Raw genomic sequence first — 23,754 nt, 5'->3', positions numbered from 1 at the left:
AGAGTGCCAGGCAAGCTGCTGCTGGTTTCCTTTCACTGTTCTGTCATCAGTTACAAGCAGTGTGGAAACACAGTAGCAACTCAACAAGTTTCAGAAATCTGGCATCATAACAGATGAGTTTCATCTTGCTAACAACATTGATGGAGCAGGAAAAACTTGTTGCAGGTCCAGGCTCATCAGCACTTTCAGATTAACAGATTAATGAGAATGACTGAATGTAATAAGCTTAACCAGCTGTTTTGGTAATTTTCATTTATATTTTGAATCCCCTGTGAATACTGACCACATCACTCATTGCTCATGCCATTTAATTCAGCTGATTTTTTAAAAATGATATATTAACATACTTTTTGAAAAATCAAGATGTAGACCTGTGTTTCTGAGTTCATGAACAACTAATTCTTTGTCACAGATATTTGGTCTTTAAAGGACAGTCACCACAGCTGTGATATATAGAGTATGATGCTCAACATTAAATAGAAATAAAGTATTTAAAATGGAATTAAACTTAAACATAGCACAACAAGCAGTAATATTAATCTGGCACTGACTCGGGATGCACTAGAATACAAAGCAATATCCCTTTGCACTCCGGTGAAATGGACTAATGAGGTACATACATCCAGAGTTTTGTCATACTCCATATGCCCTGCTCCCTGCTTTTGAGTTTTAGTGAGCCAACTGGAAAATAATATCCCAGCAGCTTTTTGACACCAACAACTGGGTATGCTCTTCCTCTGTGTGCGTGTCATGACTCACTTAATATAGTCTGTATAATATAATATAATATATATAATATAGTCATTAAGAGATTAGGAAATATCAGTGTTACATTGGGGTGCACTATTTGGCCATCATTATTACTTAGTCAAAGGCTGAGTGTAGAGTATGGTCCTGAGATTGGTCCAGTAGAAATATTTTCCAAGGAGTGAACCAGCAGGGGTCTCCTGAGAAGGGCTCACCGTTTCCTCCTCCCCTGAGTCAGTGTCAGACGACCCCATGTCACAGCTGAGTGCAGCACAAACATCACATGTCCTTAGCAGTTATGAGCGCATGCCTAAATAATACCCCATTAAATTATTATTAACTTGTTGGCCAAACTGGTCCCAGAATTAAGGGATGTGCCAGCTGGGAGCTAACCGTGCCACTATAACACTTATGACTACAAAGGGAACCCAGCAGAACACACAGACAGAGTCTCTGGAAGGGAATTTAATGCAGTCTATTTGCAATGGTTTGTCTTTGCAAGATTTTGTTTCCAAAAAGCTCTTGGCTGATGATTATTTGTTTGCACATATGGCCTAATGCAGTTCCAGAGTTGTTCATAGAGCACAAACAAATGAATATAAGAAAATAATATAAATCATGCATTTATCCATGAAACATTCATATGTAAAGTTTGCACACACATTTGTGCATATGCACTGTTAGTGAAAGGTGAATTCTGGGTTTAGATGGGACTAATGCAATGGTGATGCAACACTCAAACCATCAGGACAAAATAAAAGTCAATATTGCGCTTACATCAAAAGGTTTGATCAAATCTATAACGAGATTTTTTCAATATAGTCTGACAAAAGAGTGTTTTTTTAAAGACCTCTGGACATTTTAACATTGTCAGTGCTCTCTGTATAGTCTCTAGAAAACTTTATGACACCCCTTCTAAGTGAACTGCAGTCAGTGCTGCATATGCTCATAATCCACATACAAACTAAACCTGACCAAAGCATGTATGGCATATAAGTCCTTACCTCGTTTTATTCACTATAAGTAGAATTTTGCTATAATAAAACTACATTATATTAGTCTGGCACCATTAGAGATAAAGATTTCCGTGCTTTCAACTCCAAAGTGTAAAGCGCAGTTTGGCTGCTCTCCAAACATTACAAATGATCATAGCAGAAGCATCCAGAAAAAACGTGTCAGTTCTTGGACTTTGCTACTGTCAGTCTGGAGTATGAATATGGACATTCATTTCATTTTTATTACAGAAGCAGAGCAGAAAAACTTTGGCTCTTTGCAAGCATCTGCACAGACACCTGCATGCTAACACTAAGCTAGCCAAGAAGCCAGGTCTATTCTAAAGCTGAGCAGCAGAACTTGACCTTGACAGGTAACAAGTGGATGAGCAGTCAGGCTTCTGTTTCTACCTGTTCATGGTTTCATCCTTGCTTTGCTTTTGCATCTCTGGCAGCTTTGTGTTCATACCTAACTACTGGAGTACAAAATCACGTCTCTGTCCTCATTATAATAGGGATTTGTTTTATTTTATATTATTGGTAAATGGTAATTATGTGACAGTGCATTTCAGGACATTTTACAGAGTAATGCAAAAGTAACATAACAAGTTGTACAATGAATTAATGTTTCCTGGGCGTGATTAAGTAACATACTGCATTACTTTTAAGAGAGGTGTTCTGTATAATATGTGCACTACATTCCATTACCAACACAAACATTTGACCACATAGCATGTAATTAGTTTGCATGAATGTAATGTCTTTAATATGATGATGGTGGTGACTTAAACCAGAGCTAATGAGAACCCAATGAGAATCAATAAGATAATCACTAATGGAATCAAATCAATAAGTGATCTTGATAATGGAATCTAAATTGCTATATTCTTATCAATTCCCGTTCAATCCATGCTTGGTTTTCAAACAGGCAAGTTCAAAAGATGCAGGCCCTACCTCGTTGGCTAAATGTCCCCACTTTAATTAAGTGTTTTGCTAATACACTAGTTATACAATTTTTCATTTGAATTTTTAACCTCCTAGGACCTGGGTCCACATATGTGGACATCACATTTTGGGTTGTCTAGACCAAAATACAAAATTTTGCTTTACAAGGGCCTGATATCCACTTACAAGGACATTATACTGCTGCTGCTGCTCTATCAAAATTTAAATGTGGATCTCATTTCTCTCAGAAACAAAAATCAGGTAAAATAAAATCTGGTAATTCTTTGTTTTTACATTTGTCAGGTCCCAATCTGCCCAAATAGCAAAGAGAAATTAAAAATGCATGACATGAAAGAGTTCGGGTCCTAGGAGGTTAATCTGTCTCTGGATCTTGACAGTTAATCCAGTCACACAGCACTCAACCCTATAGAGAGAAGTGCCGTGAAGACAACTTGAAACACATAAAACCACAGCCACAAAAGTGTCTGAGGACACCTCACACACACACAACATATTCTGGGTAACATACCCGCTATCAAGTGGTTATTGTCATTAGCTTGAATTCCATTCAAACATCTTAGTTTCTCACTGACTTACTTCTGAAGGATTAAAATATTAGTTTCCAGAACACCATGACCCGAAGGCTGTAGTCTGCACTGATAGCTTTTAAATTTTTCAGGCAATGCAGCTGAACTTCTTACATTATTATTTAACCAGTCACATTGCCCTAGTCACATTCCTGTTTGGCCATATGAGCATCATAAGATAAAACTGTTTTTGTTTTGGAAAGTGTTAGATTATATGCTGACATTACAGGACATTACTCCTATTTTTTTCCACACTTTTCCTCTTGAAAAAAAAAGTCATTAAGTGGCACTCAGCTCAGAACTAAGTGTCAACCTCCAGAACTTAAAAAAGGAAAAATGGCCAAAACCTGTAGTTTCTCTAGTAGACACTTAGGGATGGGCAGAAAAGCCAGTTAATCCCCAGACTCACAGGTACAAAAATGGATCTGGTTTCTATTGCTCGGATGCAACGACTTTTACAGTAGGCCAAGTGTGCCAGCACCTGTTTCACTTATCTGCTTTATTAAAGATCTGACATCTTCTCCTCATCATCAAGACTTTTCTTGCTAACATGCTAATAGAATCACTGTATTTTTTTTTTTTTTTAACTCTGCACTCTATTTTGTTTATATAACACACATTTTGGCCAAGGTCAAGTAAAAGTAGATGATTCTGTTATTATAATAAATCACACAAGATTATCTATTTTACTGAGAGTAGTTCTGTTTCCATTGCTTGTAACTTTTCTCAGAGCAGTAAAAGCAGAGCCAGTGTCTAGGATGCTAATCTCCCATCAGATTCCTGCACAAACAACCAGAAAAAGCTGATTGGCTCTCAGCTTGACAAGCGATTGATAATGTGAAACTGAAATGCCTGTGAAAAGTAGACATACTACTGTTTCCAATGGGATCCAAGGCAAGTGTAATTCCAGTTGCAATAGCCAACTACGACCACAAGATGGAGTGATGTAAAGGGCCAAAACAGGCGAAAAGCTTGATGACAGACTACTGTTTGAGATGAGAGGAGATAGATAGCTTTCACTCTGGTACATTTCAATTGATGTCCATTTTTACTGGACATCAATTGAAAAGCTGGCAAACAACTGTAAAATAAAATGATAAAGCATTTATATTTTATGGTGTACTTAAATTTGACAATCTACTTATTCAAAATGACCAGTGATGAGATGCAACTAATTTACTATGTAGGTTTAGAGTAGCCCAGCTGTTGGACCTATTATTATGTGTTTGTTTTTGTTGTTTTTATTTTCTGTCAGAAACAGAAACTGGGTACACACTGCCTCTTATCTCTAACTGTTAAACTCTATTGACTTTATACATTCAAGTAAATGCTTGAGTCAAATTTGATTAAACTGACAACTTGAACACCACAGCTGTTGCAAGCTGTCAAAGAAACAAAAATGGGTAAGATCATTTAAGATGACCTGAGGTACAATGGAAGATCAGGTCACACAAATGTTATGCATTTCCACTAAAAAAGCTGGAGCGAGTAAAAGGTGTTCTGTCCGTTGTGACACTGCTACTTATGTTTAGTTCCAAAAACTTGGTGAAAAATGGATAAGACAGATCTACTCTGTATTTTAAACAGAGCTTAAAGAAGACAGGAATTTAAACTGAGAGACTAGATTGTGTGGATTTTGTGTACAATGTGCAATTCTGAAAAATCCATCAAGTGGTTTTTGTGTTGCTTAATCTGGTCAAAGAGATTTCAAAAGCAGGATGTTAAGTAGCAGGTTTTTGCACACATTAAACATCTTCATTGGGCTGCACATCAGGAATGACGATCATGTCAGATTGCTGACCCATTTCAATTCCAGTGAACTAGGACTGCTTCATTCTCCACGAATGTCACTGAGGGTTTTCATGCACTCATTTGTCTTTTTAGCTCATCTGTGAACTTCTAGAAGCCGCCTGATCCCAATTAAGATTTATAACTGCTTTTAAGGTAATGTGTTGCCCTTTATAACTGCAGATGGCTTTTTAAAGTTTACCTTTGTTTTATTAGAAAAGAGGAGCCTTGACTCTTAAATTCCTTCTAATAGGAGCTCCAGATTTCTTCTCCTCATAACTTTATTATTGCCTTTATATCTATAATACACGACACACCTATTAATGACTCATAACTTGGCAACTGATATAATTTGTAGTTAATCCAGTTTTATGGACTAATAATATTTGTAATTTTTAAAAATTACAAATATTATTTTTCCCTCTAGTGAAATTTGGTGCAGATAGTTTTAGTCAACATCACAAACCTAACTATGTTCTACCTAATAATATTTTCTAATGTTGGCTTTACTTCGGTTGTACAAATTTTTAAAGTGTTTGCTCAGTGTAAATACTGTTGAGATGGCCTTCAATTCGACAATTTGAGGCCCAAACCACATGTTAAGAAACAGTTGCAAACAGCCCCACAAAACATGCTCAGGGAGGAAGAGCCACATCTTCCAAACTGTCCTGCGGTGACAAAAAATGTTCCTTAAAAAAAAAGAAGAAATCTGTGAAGGATGCCGTTACACTTGCACCTTCGATGTTTCCCATGAGAAGCGTCTGGGGTACAGGTTTCCAGTATTGGGGAACCGGTCTTTCTTTACGCAACTCTGACTTGTGGTGGGATTCCCCGCGGCTTAGAATTGGGACATCTGCCGGAAGGAGGCCAGCCACAGTGGGGATGTTCAGTCTGTTGTCAGGCCCTGAGCAAGCAGCATTAAGCCACAGGCCAGGTCTGCACATAACTGCTGGCCAGGGCCTCAACAGTCTGTTCACAGCCTTGCACAAATGACTACCCTTATTCTATAGCATAAGCAATGCATGTCTACCTTCAGCCTAACTTAACCCTAAACAACAAATCCTAATCACAGGATGCAAAAGAAAAAAAGACATGGCTGCAAGTGCAGTGATGTCGCCCCCAGACTGAGCCCGATGATCACCATCATTGTACTAGAAAAATGTATTGATTGTGTAGATTGTTCTTGAGGTTAAGATAAATATGATACATTTTAAAAAAAAATGTGGAAAAAATAAAAACATTTTTATTTTTATTTCATTTTGATTTTCATATATGGTTCTCCTGTTGAGGTTTTGTTCTGTTTTAATTTACCTGCACTTCATGACAGACAGCAATAATTGTGGATTACAGGTCCGGAAATGACAAATTCTGCTGTGCAAAGCGAGACCACCACATACAATGGTGTGAATAAGTGCTTGCCCCCTTCCTGATTTTTTTATTTTTTTGTATGTTTACCACACTTAAATGTGTCAGATCAAATTTAAATATTGACAAAGATAACACAAATAAACACAAAATGCATTTTCTAAATGGAGGACTTTATTATTAAAAGGTAAACATCCAAACCTGCATGGTCCTGTGTGAAAAAGTGACTGCCACACAAATGGCGAGGACAGTGACAACTCATCCATGAGGTCACAAAAGACCCCAGAACAACATCCAGAGAACTGAAGCCCTCACTTGCCTCAGTTAAGGTCAGTGTTCATGACTCCACCATAAGACAGAGATGGGCAAAAATGGCCTGCATGGAGAGTTCTAAGTCAAAAACCACTGCTGAACAAAAGGAATATAAAGGCTCTTCTCACTTTTGTCAGAAAATATCTTGATGAACCCCAAGACTTTTAGACTGATGAGTTGCAGTCCTGACGTGAATCAAACTGGGATGCTATGGCATGACCTTTAACCATATAAAAGATGGTTCATGCTCAAACAAGTCTGCAAAGATGAGTGGGACAAAAATCATCCACAGGGCTGTAAAAGACTCACTGGCTATTATCACAAATGCTTGATTGCTATTGTTGGTGCTAAGTGTGGCCCAACCAATTATTAGGTTTAGGAGCCAATCACTTTTTCACACAGGGTTGGAATTTTTTCTCCAGTTTTTCCAAAAGTGTTTTTCCCCTTTTAACACCTTCATTTAGAAACTGCATTTTAATTTAATTGTGTTATCTTTGTCTAATATTCCATTTTGTTTGATGATCTGAAATATTTAAGTGTGACAACAAAAAGAGGAAATCAGGAAGGCGGCAAACCCTACCGAGAAGCTGCGAGAAGATTCACCTATTGGGCTATTCTACAATGAGTATTAGGTGCACAAACAGGTCTAGCATGTTTGTAAGAGTCTGTAAAACAAAGTCTGGTATGTTACAAAAGTCCCTCCTACTTCCTTTTCCTAAACTCTTTTCCATGACTTCAATGAAAATGTCATCAACGAAAGGTAGGTAAGAAAACTGATAAGGATCTAGGAAAACAAACATGCCGTGTGCTAAGAATCCAAATAACCTTGCACTAGCCTCCTTAACAATGCAATCCCAGATGGCCGCCATGTTGAAACTACAGTGTGCAATGTTTTGTTTTGTTTTTTAAACAAAGATTTAGGGTCAGATTTACTAACACCTGCAGTAGTGCAAAGCCTTCTTTTTTAAAAAAGCTACTTGGATTTGCTAAAGAGGCACAGTGTCAGTTTTGCGACCCCTCTTCTGAGCAGGAGTATTTTTGGGGGCTGGTCTTGTGGCATATGTATTTATAAGAGCTGTGAGTTCAATGCCAAAACTCTCTGTCCTAAAAGTCTTCATTCAGTCCTCACTCTGGGTGTGGTGGTGTTCTGTGGTACAACATACTCCTATGTTGAAAAGTTTGCAACTGAAGTTAACTAAACTGAGATGTCTTTTTCTCAGCAGTGTGCAAACCACAAGCATCATCTCTGTTGAATCCAGTACAAAAATGTCTATTCCCCGTATGTGAAACTTTAGCTATTAATGCATCTATATTAGTGTATTAGTACACCTTTACTCATGTGTCAACGGAAGACCCACCATGAACAATCACTTGTGTATATGTATATTATACATAACTTTTTAAAAGCTGAAATTAACATATGATCTACTTCATTTATTCCAGATTTGGGAAATTCTCTTGCTATAGTAGTAATAATAAAGATTATCATCATAGCAAAATATTTCAAAATCAGAAAGGGAAAAAGTTAAAGTGGGAGTCAAGATGATTATCTGCTGCACTGTAGAGAGATATTGTATAATACATGACAGGTTTCCTGTATCTGTTCTGGCAGAGAAGCTCAATCTGTTTGTTAGAGAAAGCTCTCCAGTTATAGTCCAGTAAGTGGTGCAAATGATACCCATGCAGCCAGGGAAAGAGCCTGCAGAAATAGTATTTTGCTTTATAAGAATAGTAAGATGTTCTAGCCTAAGGGAGGGCTCCCTTAGGCTAGAACATCTTACTATTCACCATTGAGCCAAGTGTTGAGCCAACCAACTAGGAATGACTTCATGAACTTGTTCACAAATTTTGACATATCAATTTGAACCAGTAGAGAAAAAAATACTCATAATCATCTCACAGATGTAACATTATCTACAGCTACTTTCAGTACCATTGATATTCATTTAGTCTTTTTCTCCAACTGATCTTTATGAGTTAACTTCAATAAATACTTCCTCCAAACCATCAATGTGTCTTTTAGACCCCCATTCCTACAAAACTGCTCAAAGAAGTCCTGCCATTAATTAATGCTTCAACCTTAACTATAATTAGCCTATGGATTATGCAGAAAAAATAGAATTGGCCTGAAAGGGCTATCGCTTTATAACTTATTCAGGTTGTGTATCATGTTTTAAAAAAGTAACGAAGTAATACAATAACTAATTACTTTTGAAAATGAGTAATCAGTAAAGTAATGGGATTAATTTCTTGGAGAAGTAATTAGTAACTAATTACTTTTTCAAGTAACTTGACCAACAGGTGAGGCCACAATAATGCCCCCAGGAGCCAGATGCAGACAGAAAAAAGACCCAAGAGACCTGGGCCATCCACAGCACCCCCAGAGTACTGAAGACCCCAGGCCACACATATTAATAAAAGCTGCATGCCCACCCCAGCATTAGAAGAAGGGAGGCCCTAGATGGAGCCCTCACAGCCAAAGGGCAAGAGCACCAGAGAACCACAGGCCAGCCATTTTTGTGGGAGCTGAAATCAGGGCCACAGGACCCCAGGCGCCCAAGAACCACTCGACACCCAGAATAGACACCCTCTCCCATGCTAAAGAGACCCGAGTCAACCCTGACTTCAACCCCCAAGAGACCAACAACCACGAAATTGCACATAACACTGTGAAGGCTGGACAATGAGATGCGTAGTCACAGGTGGGATCCATTGATAACTAGGTTTCAGGGACTTCCAGGGGATAATGACAGTGTTTTACCCATCTTCTGTATTTGTTGCAGAAAGAAAGGCAAGCTGGACTGCGGCAAATACACATAGGTATGGTTGCTAGTACAAGTTCAATACAAAATTGCTGATATCCTGGGACCAATTGGGACTACTCTTCAACAGTGACTAAAATATTTAGGAGAAGTTGGTGGTCATAAATGAGAAGAAAGGAAAACAGATGTACACTGAGTGGTCATAAAGAGAACAGGTTACAGATGATGGCCAGCCACACTCACTGACACCATCTCAAAGTAACACATCATTAGTTTCTTTAGATTATGGTATGAACAGATAAGATACAAAGTCAATGACATCTATAAGACTGGAAAGGTTTACAAAACCTTTCTAAATCTTTGGAATCCAATGAACTAAGGTGAGATCATTATGGACAAATCAAGAATTCTTGGAACAGTGGTGAACCTTCAAGTGGCTGACCTACCAAAATTCAAGAGTAATCAATGACTCATCCCGGAGGTCACAAAAGAATTAAGAACAACATCTTAAGAACTGCAGGCCTCAGGTTAAGGTCCGTGTTCATGATTCAAAAGTAAGAAACTGGGTAGAAATGGCATTCATGGGAGAGTTTTAAGGCAACAACTACTGCAAAAACATCTTCAAAATACCCAATACTTTTGGGGAAATATCCTGTGGACTGATGAGACAAAAGCTGAACTTTTTGGAGGGTTTGTGTCCTATTACATCTCGTGTAATACTAACAGCATTTCATAAAAAGGACATCACACCAATGGTCAAACATGGTGGTGGCTGTTTGATGGTCTATGCTTTGCTGCTATGGGACCTGGATGACTTGCAGTGACAGTCCCATGAATTGTCCTCTCTACCAGAAAATCCTGAAAGAGAATGTCTGGCCAGCAGTTTATGCCCTGTAACTCAAGTGAACTTGGTTTATTTAGCAGGACAGTGATCTGAAATGCACCACCAAGTAAAAACATTCAATAAAGAAGAGTCTGCCACAATTCCCCAACAGCACTGTGAAAGTCACATTGCCAGGTATTGCAAATATTTGATTGCAGTTCTTGCTTAGCAGGATGGCAGAACCAGTTATTAGGTCTGGTTGGCAATTACTTTTTACATATCAGCTTGGATAGTTTTTTTCCCCTTAATGTATAAAATCATCATTTAAAATCTGCATTATATTAACTTAAATTATCTCTGTTTAATATTAAAATTTGTTTGATAAACTGAAACAGGCAAGTATAAAAAGTGTAAAAAAGACAAAAGAAATTAAGAAAGAAATACTATTTCACAAACTGAAACCATATAGGAGAGGCAGCATCCGATGGTCCAGAAAGCAGATCTAGTGATGGTCAGAGTTATAAAATTGATGTGGCAAGATCTGAAAACTGTTGTTCACAAACGCTGTCCATCTAATCTGACTGAGCTGGAGCTGTTTTGCGAAGAAGAATGGGCAAGAATTTTAGTCTCTAGATGTGCAAAACTGGTAGAGACAGACCCTAAAAGACTGGCAGCTGTAACTGCAGCAAAAGGTAGTTCTACAAAGTATTGACTCAGGGGGCTGAATAACTATGCACACCCCACTTTTCAGTTATTTATTTGTTAAAAAGGTTTGGAATCATGTATGATTTTTGTTCCACTTCTCACGTGTACACCACTTTGTTTTGGTCTTTCACGTGGAATTCCAATAAAATTGATTCATGTTTGTGGCTGTAATGTGAGAAAATGTGGGAAAGTTCAAGGGGGCCGAATACTTTTGCAAGCCACTGTAAGTGTTCTGGGTGGAGGTGGTATTACATTACATCATCCCCCCTTCTTATTTGCAAAGGTGTTGGACAGGCTGACAGATGAACTCAGGCAGGAGTCTCCATTGTCTAAGGTGTTTATAAGCACCACTCTGATCTGTAGTAACAGTAGGGATGATTTGCAACAGAAGGATAGCAGCAAGTGTGAAAGGGAAATTTACAAGATGGGAGGGACACCTGCTATGATGTATGGTGTGGGGATGGTGGCTGAAGATAAGAGGCAAGAGTAAAAATGTTAAGACACTCACTGTGAGCGATCAAGATGGATAGGACAATTCAATTTTTTCAGTTGACTTTAGTTCACTTTATAAGGTAAAAAGCCTACAAAATTTAAAGCAAGTATATCAATATGACAGCTCAAGCGGAGGGCGGACTCACAGAGAAGATTCATGGATGTGGTGACACCGGGTATGCAGAGGAATGGTGTAACAAGGAAGGATACTAGGGATAAGGTGAGATGAGAGCAAATGCAAACTCCTGAAGGTAGCAGCCAAAAAGTTGATGATTAACAAAACTGTGTTAATGCACGTTTAAAATTAATATCATTTATATAAAAACCACAGTAACACAAGTTACACCGATAAGCCTTTTTTATTTTTTATTTCAGAATACAATTAAAAAAAGTTTTAAGTGTAGTTCACATTTCTCAAGTCAAACTGAAAATGTATTCAATTTCTGCAGATACACTAAAAACCAAACAGACTTGTGATGTGTGTAGAGTCATTCAAATCCCACGCTTTTGACCTTTCCAGCAGTACTATGGACAGATGTATACTGCAAGAAAACCCACTCATCTTTCAATGTAGTATACGTTAAAAATAATTAAGTGACTTGGAGTTCGTAGTGAGCTCTGTGATGCATTTAAATTCACATTCAACATGCTGCTTCTCCGGTCTCCCCGGGACTTACTCTGCTTTTCCTTTTCTGTCATATTCACTTCTTGAATTAATGATGGACAGTCATAATGAACATGGCCAGTTACAAATAATGAGGTCAGCAGGTATCCCATTATTTGAATCAATATAAGCCAAAAGATCTGGCTTTAGACTACTAAAAACTATAGGTTTGAGGCATTTTGCTCTACTCTTAGCTTTGTATGATGTCAGAACTGATATCCTTAATATCATTATCTCAGGTGTGGCTCTGGCTTTCAGCAGAGAAGCACAACCCACTGTTGTCCTGTTCAAGGGATAGCCAATCAGAACAAAGTTGCTGTAAAGGGAGACAAGCCCATTTCAGATCGTTTCAGACAGTGTAAGCTTTAAGCACCCCTCATGTGTTTAAAGAAGGTTTGTATTAAGTAACAAAATTGGACAGAAAGTAAAGACGACACGTAAACAAAATAGTTTAAGCATTAATGATGGACAGTCATAATGAACATGGCCAGTTACAAATAATGAGGACAGCAGGTATCCCATTATTTTAATCAATATAAGCCAAATCATCAGGTTTGCTATGAAACAAATGTGGAAACGTATCAAGCTCTGAGCAGTAATCAAGTTGCTCAGATCTTTTTTTTAATCTTTTTTTTTTTAATTAATCAGATTAATTTGGCACCAAAAACTGACTTGTAGAAAAACAACAATGATTTTCAACCAGTTGATCTGAAGGATGTTTTGTTACTAGCACATTGAAGCCCCAAAAGTAAGAAATCAAAGCATCTCCATTCGCTTCATTTTGGTAAAGTGAATGAAAAACTGTTTTATGCAGACATGAACACAGCAGTACACATTTAACTTAGCTGGGTTAGTTTGCTTTGTTTCTCCAAATCTTAATGTGGTTAGTTGTAAAGTCTTTACCTTACAATTTAAAGCGCCTTGCGGTGACTGCTGTCATAAACTGTCACTATATAAATAAAAGTGAATTGAATTGACAAAGTCAGAAAGTGCTTTAGCCTGAAACATCAGCCCACAATAACCCCTAAGGTCCAGCTGTCAACTATCCTATGGGTACTGTATGGGCTAATGTATTGGCGAGTTCAGTCTGACCCGTAATTTATGTTGGAAGCAGTGAACAGTAGCAGAGCTGAAGGCAGAACTGATCGATTCTGGAACGATGACTTCATTCCCCTTTGAACTGAGGCTGCCTCTTCTCCTTGAAAGCAGCCAAGCCTTCCAAACGGTCTTTAGTTGGTATCACCTTAAAACACCAAAAGCATGTGAGTAGACCACTACTGTGTTCTTGTATATACAAAAGACACAAATTACCCTTCCAATGGTTTCACAATACCCTATTGGTTAGATAGGTTTTTTTCTGCCCTAGCCAACACTCAGAACAAATACACCGTCACTCTGTTAATATGTAAAACTGCAGGAATTACAACTAAAAATTGCAGTTGGGGTCATATATGTATGCAAGTAAAACCCTTTTTGCACCTGCAAAGGTTAAAATGTGAATGACACAATCCCTCTGCCAGATTTATTATAGGGGGGATTTATTATTTGTTTTTCATTTAAAAGGTAGTGATATGTAAAGGTACAGAGACCTTTATGCTCCTTCCTGTTTTTTTGTTTTTTTAAATGCACAGATCTCCAGGTACAAATGTCACTAAAACTCTGTAACATTGCAAACTGCTCAGTTTACTGCAAGAAATAAATGGTTGTAATAACAAATAAGAGACATCTCTGTCAGAGGTGGGCAGTATAGCCTCTAGCCTCTTCTACTTTATATAATTGAGATGAATAACATAAGGTTTTCCTGACCCTCACATTCTACCTTTCGTTAATGCCAACAATCTTCCACCTGCACAATCACACTTTTTCATTACTCACTTGGGAATAACAAGCCTCTTCTATTGCCAGACCTGTAGATAAATCCACCTGAAAGGGAATGTGGCAATTCTCAGTTAGGGTTGCAATACAGCCAAAAAAATATCTTTGTCCACAAAGAGTTAAACTGAAGAGCTTTAAAAGGTGTAAAGTTTTGAAAATGTAAATTTTATTACAGAATTACAAACAAAATAAAGAACAGTAAAGGCACCCATCCACTGACCACACTTACCTCTATCCCCTGGTTAATTGCCAACTTTGCCATCCTTATTGCAATTGGGCCCTGTGGAGTCAAAAAATCAAAAATGTATATACGTTTTATATGCTATGGTTGAAAAGGTTAATATGAGAAAATGTTTTGCTGTTTTTTTTTTTAGTCAGGTTGTTTTGCACAAAATGTTCATTTTTTAAAATATGAACGATCAAAGAAAACAAAAATGTATCCTTTCAATTTGGCACTAAACACCTCAAGCCCTTTTTTGACCACGTCTAAACTGCTGTGTTCAGGGACAAAGCCTGAAGAAGGTACAACTGAGCAGAAGCCCAACCAGCACCAGGGTTGTAGTTTTCTTACAAATTTATAGGGTTGTGCACCATAATTTCATCCCCTAGGTCACATTGTAAGAGCTCTACTGCAACATGATGAGTTCTAGGGGACAACTATGGGTGAAACAGCTTGAACTGAACTGCTCTCACTACATTAATAAAACAGAAGACTTTGCATACCAGCACAAAGACCACTCACTATCTGTAATTTGAATCACTGAGACTGTCCACTTTCCCAAAGTCAAGCTGAGAGATTCTGTTTTCAGAGAGGATGAAATCTGGCATGCAACACAAGTGTGGAATATTCAGGTGTTTAGAATAGCAATTTTGAAAGAGAGCTAAAAATAACAGTCGCAATGGAGTGCTCACATTTCGCAACAAGCAGACCTCGAAGGAGTAGTGTCCAGTTGGGTAAGGGTGCATTGTAAAAATAGGGTCTTGAAATTATTGATACAAAGATCTGCTTATCAGTTACATGATCTTCTTACCTGGGGGTTAATCTCCCGTGCAAGCTCCAGAGCCCTCAAGTAGGCAGCATCTCCACTGTCATTCTGCTCCACAGAATGACTGACAAGACCCATTTGTTGCGCCTGTGTTCCATCAACCACTCGTGCAGCAAAGATGAGCTCCTTGGCAAGAGAGACGCCAATCACCCTAGGGAGACGTTGTGTACCACCTGCACAGGGCACAGGAGAAACCTGGATAAAATATGGCCTCACCCACTGATACACTGATACTGCCCTCCATCTGTAGTAGCAATTCAATGTAAAAATGACCACCTTGTGGAGAAACTATAGAAAGAGTTGTGGAAACAATCCCCCAAAGTTATTTTCCCAAGGTTTCTAAATCTAGTAAGTGCTCTGTCTACACACTACATTTTTATAGACAACATAATTTAAAATGAAACTACAAAATTTACAAAGAAATGAAATAAAACATGCTGTACCTGCTCCAGGAATAATTGCAAGTTTTGTCTCAACTAGTCCCATTTTGGCAGTATTGGCTAGATAGATTAAAGAGAAAAAATTATTACTACCACAACTACTGATGTACGCTCTTAACACACAACATTAAAACCACTAAAGTGAAGAACAGTGAGAACTGCAACTCTGTTCCATTTCAGCATATTAATGTATTTTAAGAGTGACATAAACTAACCAATCACAAGTGGTCAATCCTGAGGTAGAATTACTACTTTTCTTAGCAGCATTTAGTGGCTTTGGAAAACGTGCAGCAAAATTTCCCAAACACATCGGATTAAGAAAGCATTTATGAAACTTTTTTTTTCATATCTTTATTTTTAATGAGACCAATAGTGCTTCAGATCTTCATAAAAGTAAAGCTTAAAGTCCCAAGTAAACTTTAAATTCAAGCCACAGTTAAACTGATTTTTAAGTTGGTTAAAATATATTCTACTGCATGTTTAGTATCCGTGTTAGCAGCATGCCATAACTCAGGTTCTCACTCAAAGATTAGAAAAGTTGTAAAATGTACTACAAACACATTTCATAATATATATTTGATTTTCATACATTCCTTGGAGTGTAGCCCTTTTAGGTTTACTATAGGGCCCTACTAATGTCATATTAGTAAACACAGGCAAAGCAGCCATATTTATTAACTCAAAGTAAAGTCCTCTGAGTCTTACAGGAAATTCTGATGTCACAAGCAAGGGCCATTTCCAAACCTCCTCCTAAGGCAGCACCATCAATTGCAGCAATTGTTGGTACTGGCAGGCTTCCTGTGAAAAGAATGATCTATCAATCAAGGAGATGCACACTGTATTTATACAGGACTGACCATCATTGGGAACTGCCATGTATAACAAAAAGTGAACTGAATTTAAGAAAAGTACTGGTTCAAACAAAATGTAGTCACATTACTTACAAATTGTGGTAAATAAATATTTATGAATGTAGGATTTGTCCATAAATTATTTGTGTGAACAGTTTAAGTAGAGATTTGTGCATAGCGCTATGTGTAAATGCAGTCCTTAGCCATTAAATCCACAAGTGTGGCATGAACCTCAAACAACCATTAAAGCACTTCCAACTCAATAAATAAACAATTTACGAATTAATTTTGCATGATTCAGACTTTACCTAGCTCTGTAATGAGGGCTCTTGCTTTGGATACAAATGGTCCCACTTCGCTCTGGTGCATCTTGGCCCTCTCCTTCAGATCTGCACCTGCCAATAGACACAAAGGAAAAGCGTTCAGCCAGAGGTAAGTGGCTTCCTGAGGCATACAGCAGAGGAGTGCATTACCAGCACACACAGTTTTGGCATCTGCTACCGTTTCTGAATTTAAAGCCGAATTTCGCTCACAAGACCCAAGATGGGTATTTCAGATTCCGGATCATAGTGATGTGGGAATTTATCAACAACTGAAGAATGACAAGTAAAACGTAGAGCATTTTTTATGTTATTATTATTTTTCCAATTATGGTTCAAAAAGAAAATAGCCCAATTAGCAAGGACAGTATACCTGCACAAAATATACCAGGAACCAAACTGCATAAAATTACACTGCGCACTTTTTTATTCTTCTTGATGTCCTCCACAGCTTCAAACATCTGAAAGACAAAAAAGTTTTCCAACAACAACAAAAAATGTCTGTCAACATTTTATAAATTATGACAACTGAAAATAAATAACTTGAAGCACAGTTCAGGATAAACTAGTACTTAAGAGATATTAAAAGTTTAGTAAAATACTTTTGAGCTCTTAAGTTTCTACTGAGTGCTTAGGCTCAGCAGATATTTAAAGAGTAGAAGTCTATTTTTCTGTTACTGGGTTTATGAGGACATAAACGACATGGACAGCTTAGTCATAGTTAGCTGTTATTGGTGAACAGAGACAAGTGTGCACTCCTTCCAGATCTTAAAGCCGTTTAATTTTAAAACTGTACATCAAGAAAGTTAAATGGTTTATAGAAGTTGTGACTAGAGGAGATGAAGAGTGGAAAAGGAAATTGTAGTACTGACTGGCATTTAGATCTTTAACCACTTGAAAACTTTTTACACTAAATTCACTCACACATGAAAAAAAGATCGCTGCCCCTGAGCCACAATGACCCATAACTACATATAATGTATAACCCAAGTAGCCAAGCTCTCTGAATGACCTAAGCACAAAGAAGCCTATGTGTAGTGCAGGCAAGTAGAATCCTAGATGAAACTTATGAATTGTTTGCTTGGTTCTAACCATAATTTTAAAAAATAAAAATAGATTAAAAGGCACATAGCAATACATACCATTTTCACAAGATTTTTGCTTATGGCATTTTTGGCTTTTGGTCGATTTATTCCAACGACGACAATACCTGAAAGATAGATGTGACATCCTGCTGACTGACCACGCCACACACGTTTATGTCACCAAAACTGAATAGCCGAGATGGTCAGAGAGCTTATGAACATCTTTTTTTTTTTTTTTATTTAATCACCAATGATGATTTTTTTTATTTATCACTAGCTTTTCGAGAAAATTCGACTAACTTGAAATTCCTCATAATTATTAAACATTATCAGTAAACAATATCAAAACTGCATTCTGTTCGCCTTAAAGGTAAGGGATTATCAAATTAATTTTGGGAAATGTACCTGCATTAAATGAATTTGAACCTTTTCTGGTGTTTTGTTGCGGTCTAGGATGACATCATGTTACACAGTGATGTAAATGCCACCTTTTACTTTGACTTTTTGGGAATTCCGTTTCGACAATAACACCAGCTTTCTCCTGACAAACTCGCAGGTAATGCAGGCTGTGACAAGAACTTACCGCTGTCTTCTCCGTCTAGGTATCTAACGCGCAGGTCATCCTTTGAGTCGGAGCTGTAGTATCGCGTAACAGCACCGTGGCCGTTCAGGCGAGGACAAAGCACGACTCTGTTAGACAGAACATACCGCCTGGAGAAGAAGGCAGCGGCTAGCCTACACGCACTCTGTCGATGCGCTGCCTGTACGCGAAAAGATTGCCAAAAGGATCTGCAACCTACCAAGACCGCCATACCGAAGAGCTGTAATGCTGTTTGACTTTCAACTTTGAACCCAGTCACGTGATGAGATCACATGACTTATTTGCGGTCTGCATGGCAGAAAAATTAAAATATTGAATTTAATTCTTAATTTTATTTTATCCGTGTCGCGCGTTGTCTTAATTTATAAATGTGGTGCAAAATATATCACTAATTTTAAAACCCAATAGTAAATATGATGAAAATAATTACTCACTTTTTGAACGTGACAATTACACTTGATTCATACGGTTCCCTGTTTATATAGACAATAAAAGTTAAATTTAGTTTTATTTATAGAGGAAGATAACAACAGTTGTCTGAAGGTGCTTTATTTTGCAAGGCAAAAGACATTACAATAACACAGAGAAAACTCCAGCAGTCAGACATCCCTCTTTAATCTTCGTATCCTTTATTTATCTAAGTAAAAAGTGTCATTGAGATTTAAATCTAATCTCCGAGAAAGACCTGGCCCTTAAGCAAGCATTTGGTTACAGTGGGAAGGAAAAACACCCTTTTAAGGAAGAAGTCTCCAGTAGAACCAGGCTCAGGGATTTGCAGCATCTGCCACGACTGGCTGGGAATCTCTCGCTACAGCATTTTGGATCAACTTAAGGCTGTTCAGGGAGGGTTTAGAACAACCTGATAATAATGAATTACAATAGTCCAGGCTAGAAATTAAAAAATGCATGAAGTAGTTTTTCATCACCCCTCTGAGACAGAATGCTTCTCATTTTAGAGATATTGCCAAAAGCAGGAAAGCAAATCATTTGTAACTTGTACTGTTTCTGTTTTTGTCTAAATAAATAAATAAATCTGGGTACATTTCCAGATGATTAAACATGCAAATATTTTTGCTTGTAATAAGTTAAATACGTAAAGAAAATCAACAGCCTATTTACGCAAGATAATTCATAATTTTATTGGGGGGCGGGGTGATATTGGTTGGGTATGATTATTGGGGGGGGGTCATAACCTCTCTAACTCCCCTGGAAATTACGCCCCTGATTGCCATGGCTGTGGTAGTTGCAGTATGTGTACTGCATTGAATTCTATGATTTTCACAGATTGAAATAGTACCTTTTATGTTGACCCCCAGCTTCAAATTATCATTCAGGGATTACCCCCACACCCAATCCAGACACCCCTGCTTCTACAATACATTTAATTCACGGTGGGGATAAAATCTCCCCATCATTTACTGCATCAACCACAATTTAGGAATCTATTGTACACAGTTCCAACACATCGCTAACTTACACCAGCTAATTCCTTTTGACATATTTATTAACTTTCAGACTGGAAGTTGAGATCTGCTGCTGATCTCACTGCCTCCTTCCCTGTACTAAGATTTACAGATGTTGATTAAAAAAAAGGTGCAGAAGATGTGGAAGAATGTAATATATAAGTGGAATATTTATTTAGACTTTTGTTTTTGTTTGGTTTTTAAATTGGCAACATTTTCTGCTGTTCACATTTGATGTTATTTAATATTAAATATTAACATTATGGTACAGCTGGCCAAATAACTCTAAGTGGAAGGGGGAATGAAAAGTTGCATGCTAAACTTTTCGTATTCTGTGGATTCAAGCCCATACCCCCAATCCAGGTTAAAAGGTTTGCCCTGAGTTCATGAAGACTCTGGATGTTGCAGGGCTGTCTTGGTTGACATGCTACTGTAATGTTGCATGGGAGATCAGGGGAAGTACCTCTGGACTGGCAGACCGGAGTGGTGGTTCCCATTAGAGGTGGGTTTTGATTATCGATTTATCAATTAAAATTGTTTTTTGTTTGGATAATGTGATATCGATTCATTAAAATCCTGAATCGATTTTTAAATATAAATTAATTTTGCCCGAAACGCCAGAATCTCAGGTTAAACCTCACAAAATTTCTACAACCACCAAACAGCTTAAACAGTAAATGAGAGCTGGTACACGGATTCTGCACAAAGACATAAACACAAAACGCGGACCCAACGCACCCGAATCATTGAGCTGTCGCCTTTCTCACCCGACGGCACGTACTTGGACACGGACAGGCCGCTGGGCTGAAAGCCGACAGCTCACTGATTTTGAAGCGTCGGCGGCGCTTTGTGTTTACGTCCTTTTTGCGCTGGTTTGCTGCAGGTTTTATCTCCCTTCAAACAATATTGATTGAACCAGCAGCCAAAGACGATCCAAACTACTCTTCATATTTCGCTTCACATAAACATCTTCACAAATTTCCTCTTACTTTTGCTGTTTTGATTCCACCACGATAAAATCACACTTCTTGTAGAGCTCTCCCTTTCTCTCTCCAAATCGATCATCAAAACCCACCCCTACTTATTACCCTCCTGTCTACTGTGTCGGCTGCTGTTTGTTGTTGTTGTTGTTGTTTTTACTTACTTCCGACAAGAAAGCCTCATTTCTGCTGTTCAATACTGAACAAATTTAAACTTTTTAAAATTAGACAAAATTGCAAAATGCTTAATAATAATAATGAATTGCATTTATATAGCGCTTTTCGGGACCCCTCAAAGCGCTTTACAATACCACTATTCATTCACTCTCACATTCATACACTGGTGAAGGCAAGCTACAGTTGTAGCCACAGCTGCCCTTAGCTGTGTCTCTAATCAAACTTCTGTAACTTTGCTCTGCTTCACTTCGTTTTTGACTGCACAATATTTTTAAGGTCATCTGCTATAAAAACCCAGACCAGGAAAACCGCCTTCATGTTTTTCTGTGTTTTATCCTCAGTTACTTTGACACAAAGGAATCTGCTGTGATGCTCACACCTTTGATAAAGTCTCACAAGTGTCAGCTTTCTTTTTATAGATATAAAAATATGGAAATGTACTGATAAGTGATCAGAATTATAATATTTCTGACTGTCTGAGGCAAAATGTATTCAATTCAAATCGAATCAAATCAAATCGAATCGTGGATCGAATCGATTCGGGACCTTGTGAATCGGAATCGAATTGATTCTAGAAATCAGTGACGATACCCAGCCATAGTTCCCATCTTCAGGAAAGGATACTGGAGGGTGTGCGCCAACTATAATCAGCCTCGCTGCGAAAATCTATGCAAGGGTGCTGGAAAGGAGATTCCGTCCATTAGTCGAACCTCCAATGCAGGAGGAACAAAGCTGTTTTTGTCCTGGTTGCTTAACACTGTACCAGATCTTTATCCTCTTCAGGATACTTGAGGGAGCATTAGAGTTTGCCCAGCCCGTCTACATGTGTTTTGTAAACTTGGAGAAGCCATTTGACCATGCCCCTCAAGGTGTCCTGTAGGAGATGCTTTGGGATTATGGGAAGTCTGTCCCGTTGCTACGGGCCATACAATAGTTGAAGGAGCTTGGTCCGCATAGCCAGCAATAAGTCAGACTTGTTTCTAGTGGCTGATGGACTCCTCCAAGGCTGCCCTTTGTCACCAATTCTGTTCATAATTATCACAGACAGAATTTCTAGGTGTAGTCAAGTGACAGAAGGCTTTTACTTGAGTGGTCTCAGAATCTCATCTCTACTTTTTGCAGATGGGGCCGTTCTGTTCACCTCATCAGGTGATGGCCTTCAGCTTGCACTGGAGTGGTTCACAGCCTAGTGTGAAGCATCGGGAATGAGAATCGGCACCTCCAAATCAAAGGCTATGGTGCTCAGCCCAAAAAGGGTGCAGTGCCAACTCCAGTTCAGGGACGCGTTCCCCTCCCAAGTGGAGGACTTTAAGTATCTCAGGATCTTGTTCACGAGTGAGGGGGGAAGGAAGTCGGAGATCAACAGGCGAATTGGTGCTGTGGCTGCAGTGATGCAGACACTATACTGGTCCATTGGGCTGAAGAGAGAGCTGAGTGTAAAAGCGAAGCTCTAAATTTACTGATTGATCTACATCGCTACCCTCACCTATGGTCATTAGCTTTGGGTAGTGACCAAAAGAACAAGATTGTGGATACAAGCAGCGTTAATTAGCTTTCTCCGTAGGTGGCTGGCCTCTCCCTTAGAGATAGAGTGAGAAGTTTGGCTATCCAGGAGGGGCTCAGAGTGGAGCTGCTGCTCCTCCACATCAAAAGGAGCTAGTGGAGGTGGTTCGGGCATCTAACTAGGATGCCTCCTGGGTGTGGTGTTCCGGGTATGCCCCGGTGAATGCCCCGGATGGATATTAATTAAACTTGTAGTTGGATATAGTATGATTAGAATTAAGCATAATTAACTATTAGCAAAACTGCATTCAGATAAACCCTGTTTTAACACTCTGTATCACTTTATTGATGAAAAGACTGGATGTTAAGTACTTTTATTTATATTTTGGATAAAGATAAGCCGTGGGATCTTAATCTCTTTGACAGTTCTTATGTTTGATTAGATCACCTGTGTTTAAGGAGGAAAATGAGAGACCAGGAGAAAAAGTAGGTGAAGTTACACTTGTTCTTGAACTCATTGGAAAGTTAAACTCATAACTGAAAATTCTACTTTAAGAGTCCCTTAAGTTGAAAACGTATTTTGTGTTTATATAGAGTAGTGTTTATATAAAATTACACATTAAAGCTGTAACAATTATGTTTCTTATTGCAGTGATTTCTCTAAACCAGTAACAAACAAAAGCAAATGCTAAATCCTAACTCAGATTATTTTAACTGTACTGTTTTTAATTGTATGATGATTTACAAACATGACTAACCCATTTCTTTTGGTGAGTGTTCTCTATTCCCAATGGCGGTATGCTATCCACACAGTTTCAGCTTGAATCAACAACTTTTGGAGAATTTTTCTCTTTGCTGTTCTGTCATAAAACAAATGGATTGATGGGTTTTAGGCATTCTTAATACAACTGAAGAGGTTGGTTTTACGTCTAAATGAATTTGCTACTGTAGCATTATTTTCTAGTGTGTTTCCTAATCCAGCCATATTACGTGAAAAGAACTAGAAAGTCTTTCCTCACTGAGTAAAAATAAAAACTGAAAGCCACTTGGATGCTGGGAGATCTGACTTATGGCAACATGACTGCCTAATGATTGACCTATACTATAAAAGAAAATGGACATAGCTGAAAATATAACCAAAATATAATTTTCACTCACAAATATCACATTTAGTATTCGCTTCAAGAAAGAAAAATAAATAAAGAAAGCATATGCAATTTAATGACAGGAC

The 23,754-nt window shown here is 38.2% G+C and overlaps 1 protein-coding gene across 1 annotated transcript; it reads right to left on the bottom strand.

Moving 5' to 3' along the window:
• Positions 1–11,858: 11,858 nt before the first annotated feature.
• auh (AU RNA binding methylglutaconyl-CoA hydratase) lies at positions 11,859–18,634 on the bottom strand. Its single transcript, XM_006797383.3, has 10 exons — positions 18,383–18,634; positions 17,857–17,924; positions 17,088–17,175; positions 16,703–16,789; positions 16,249–16,341; positions 15,547–15,603; positions 15,089–15,276; positions 14,287–14,337; positions 14,058–14,105; positions 11,859–13,425 (listed from the first exon to the last, which is right to left on the bottom strand). The coding sequence occupies exons 1-10, from the start codon at positions 18,609–18,611 to the stop codon at positions 13,348–13,350; spliced, it is 987 nt and encodes a 328-aa protein (XP_006797446.2). The 5' UTR covers positions 18,612–18,634; the 3' UTR covers positions 11,859–13,347.
• Positions 18,635–23,754: the final 5,120 nt, after the last annotated feature.

The sequence above is a fragment of the Neolamprologus brichardi genome, chromosome 7 (assembly GCF_056152115.1).
Source record: "Neolamprologus brichardi isolate AB-2024 chromosome 7, ASM5615211v1, whole genome shotgun sequence".
Lineage (NCBI taxonomy): Eukaryota > Metazoa > Chordata > Actinopteri > Cichliformes > Cichlidae > Neolamprologus > Neolamprologus brichardi.
Note: the sequence above shows the minus strand (reverse complement) of the source record. Positions and strands in the feature narration are given on the sequence as shown.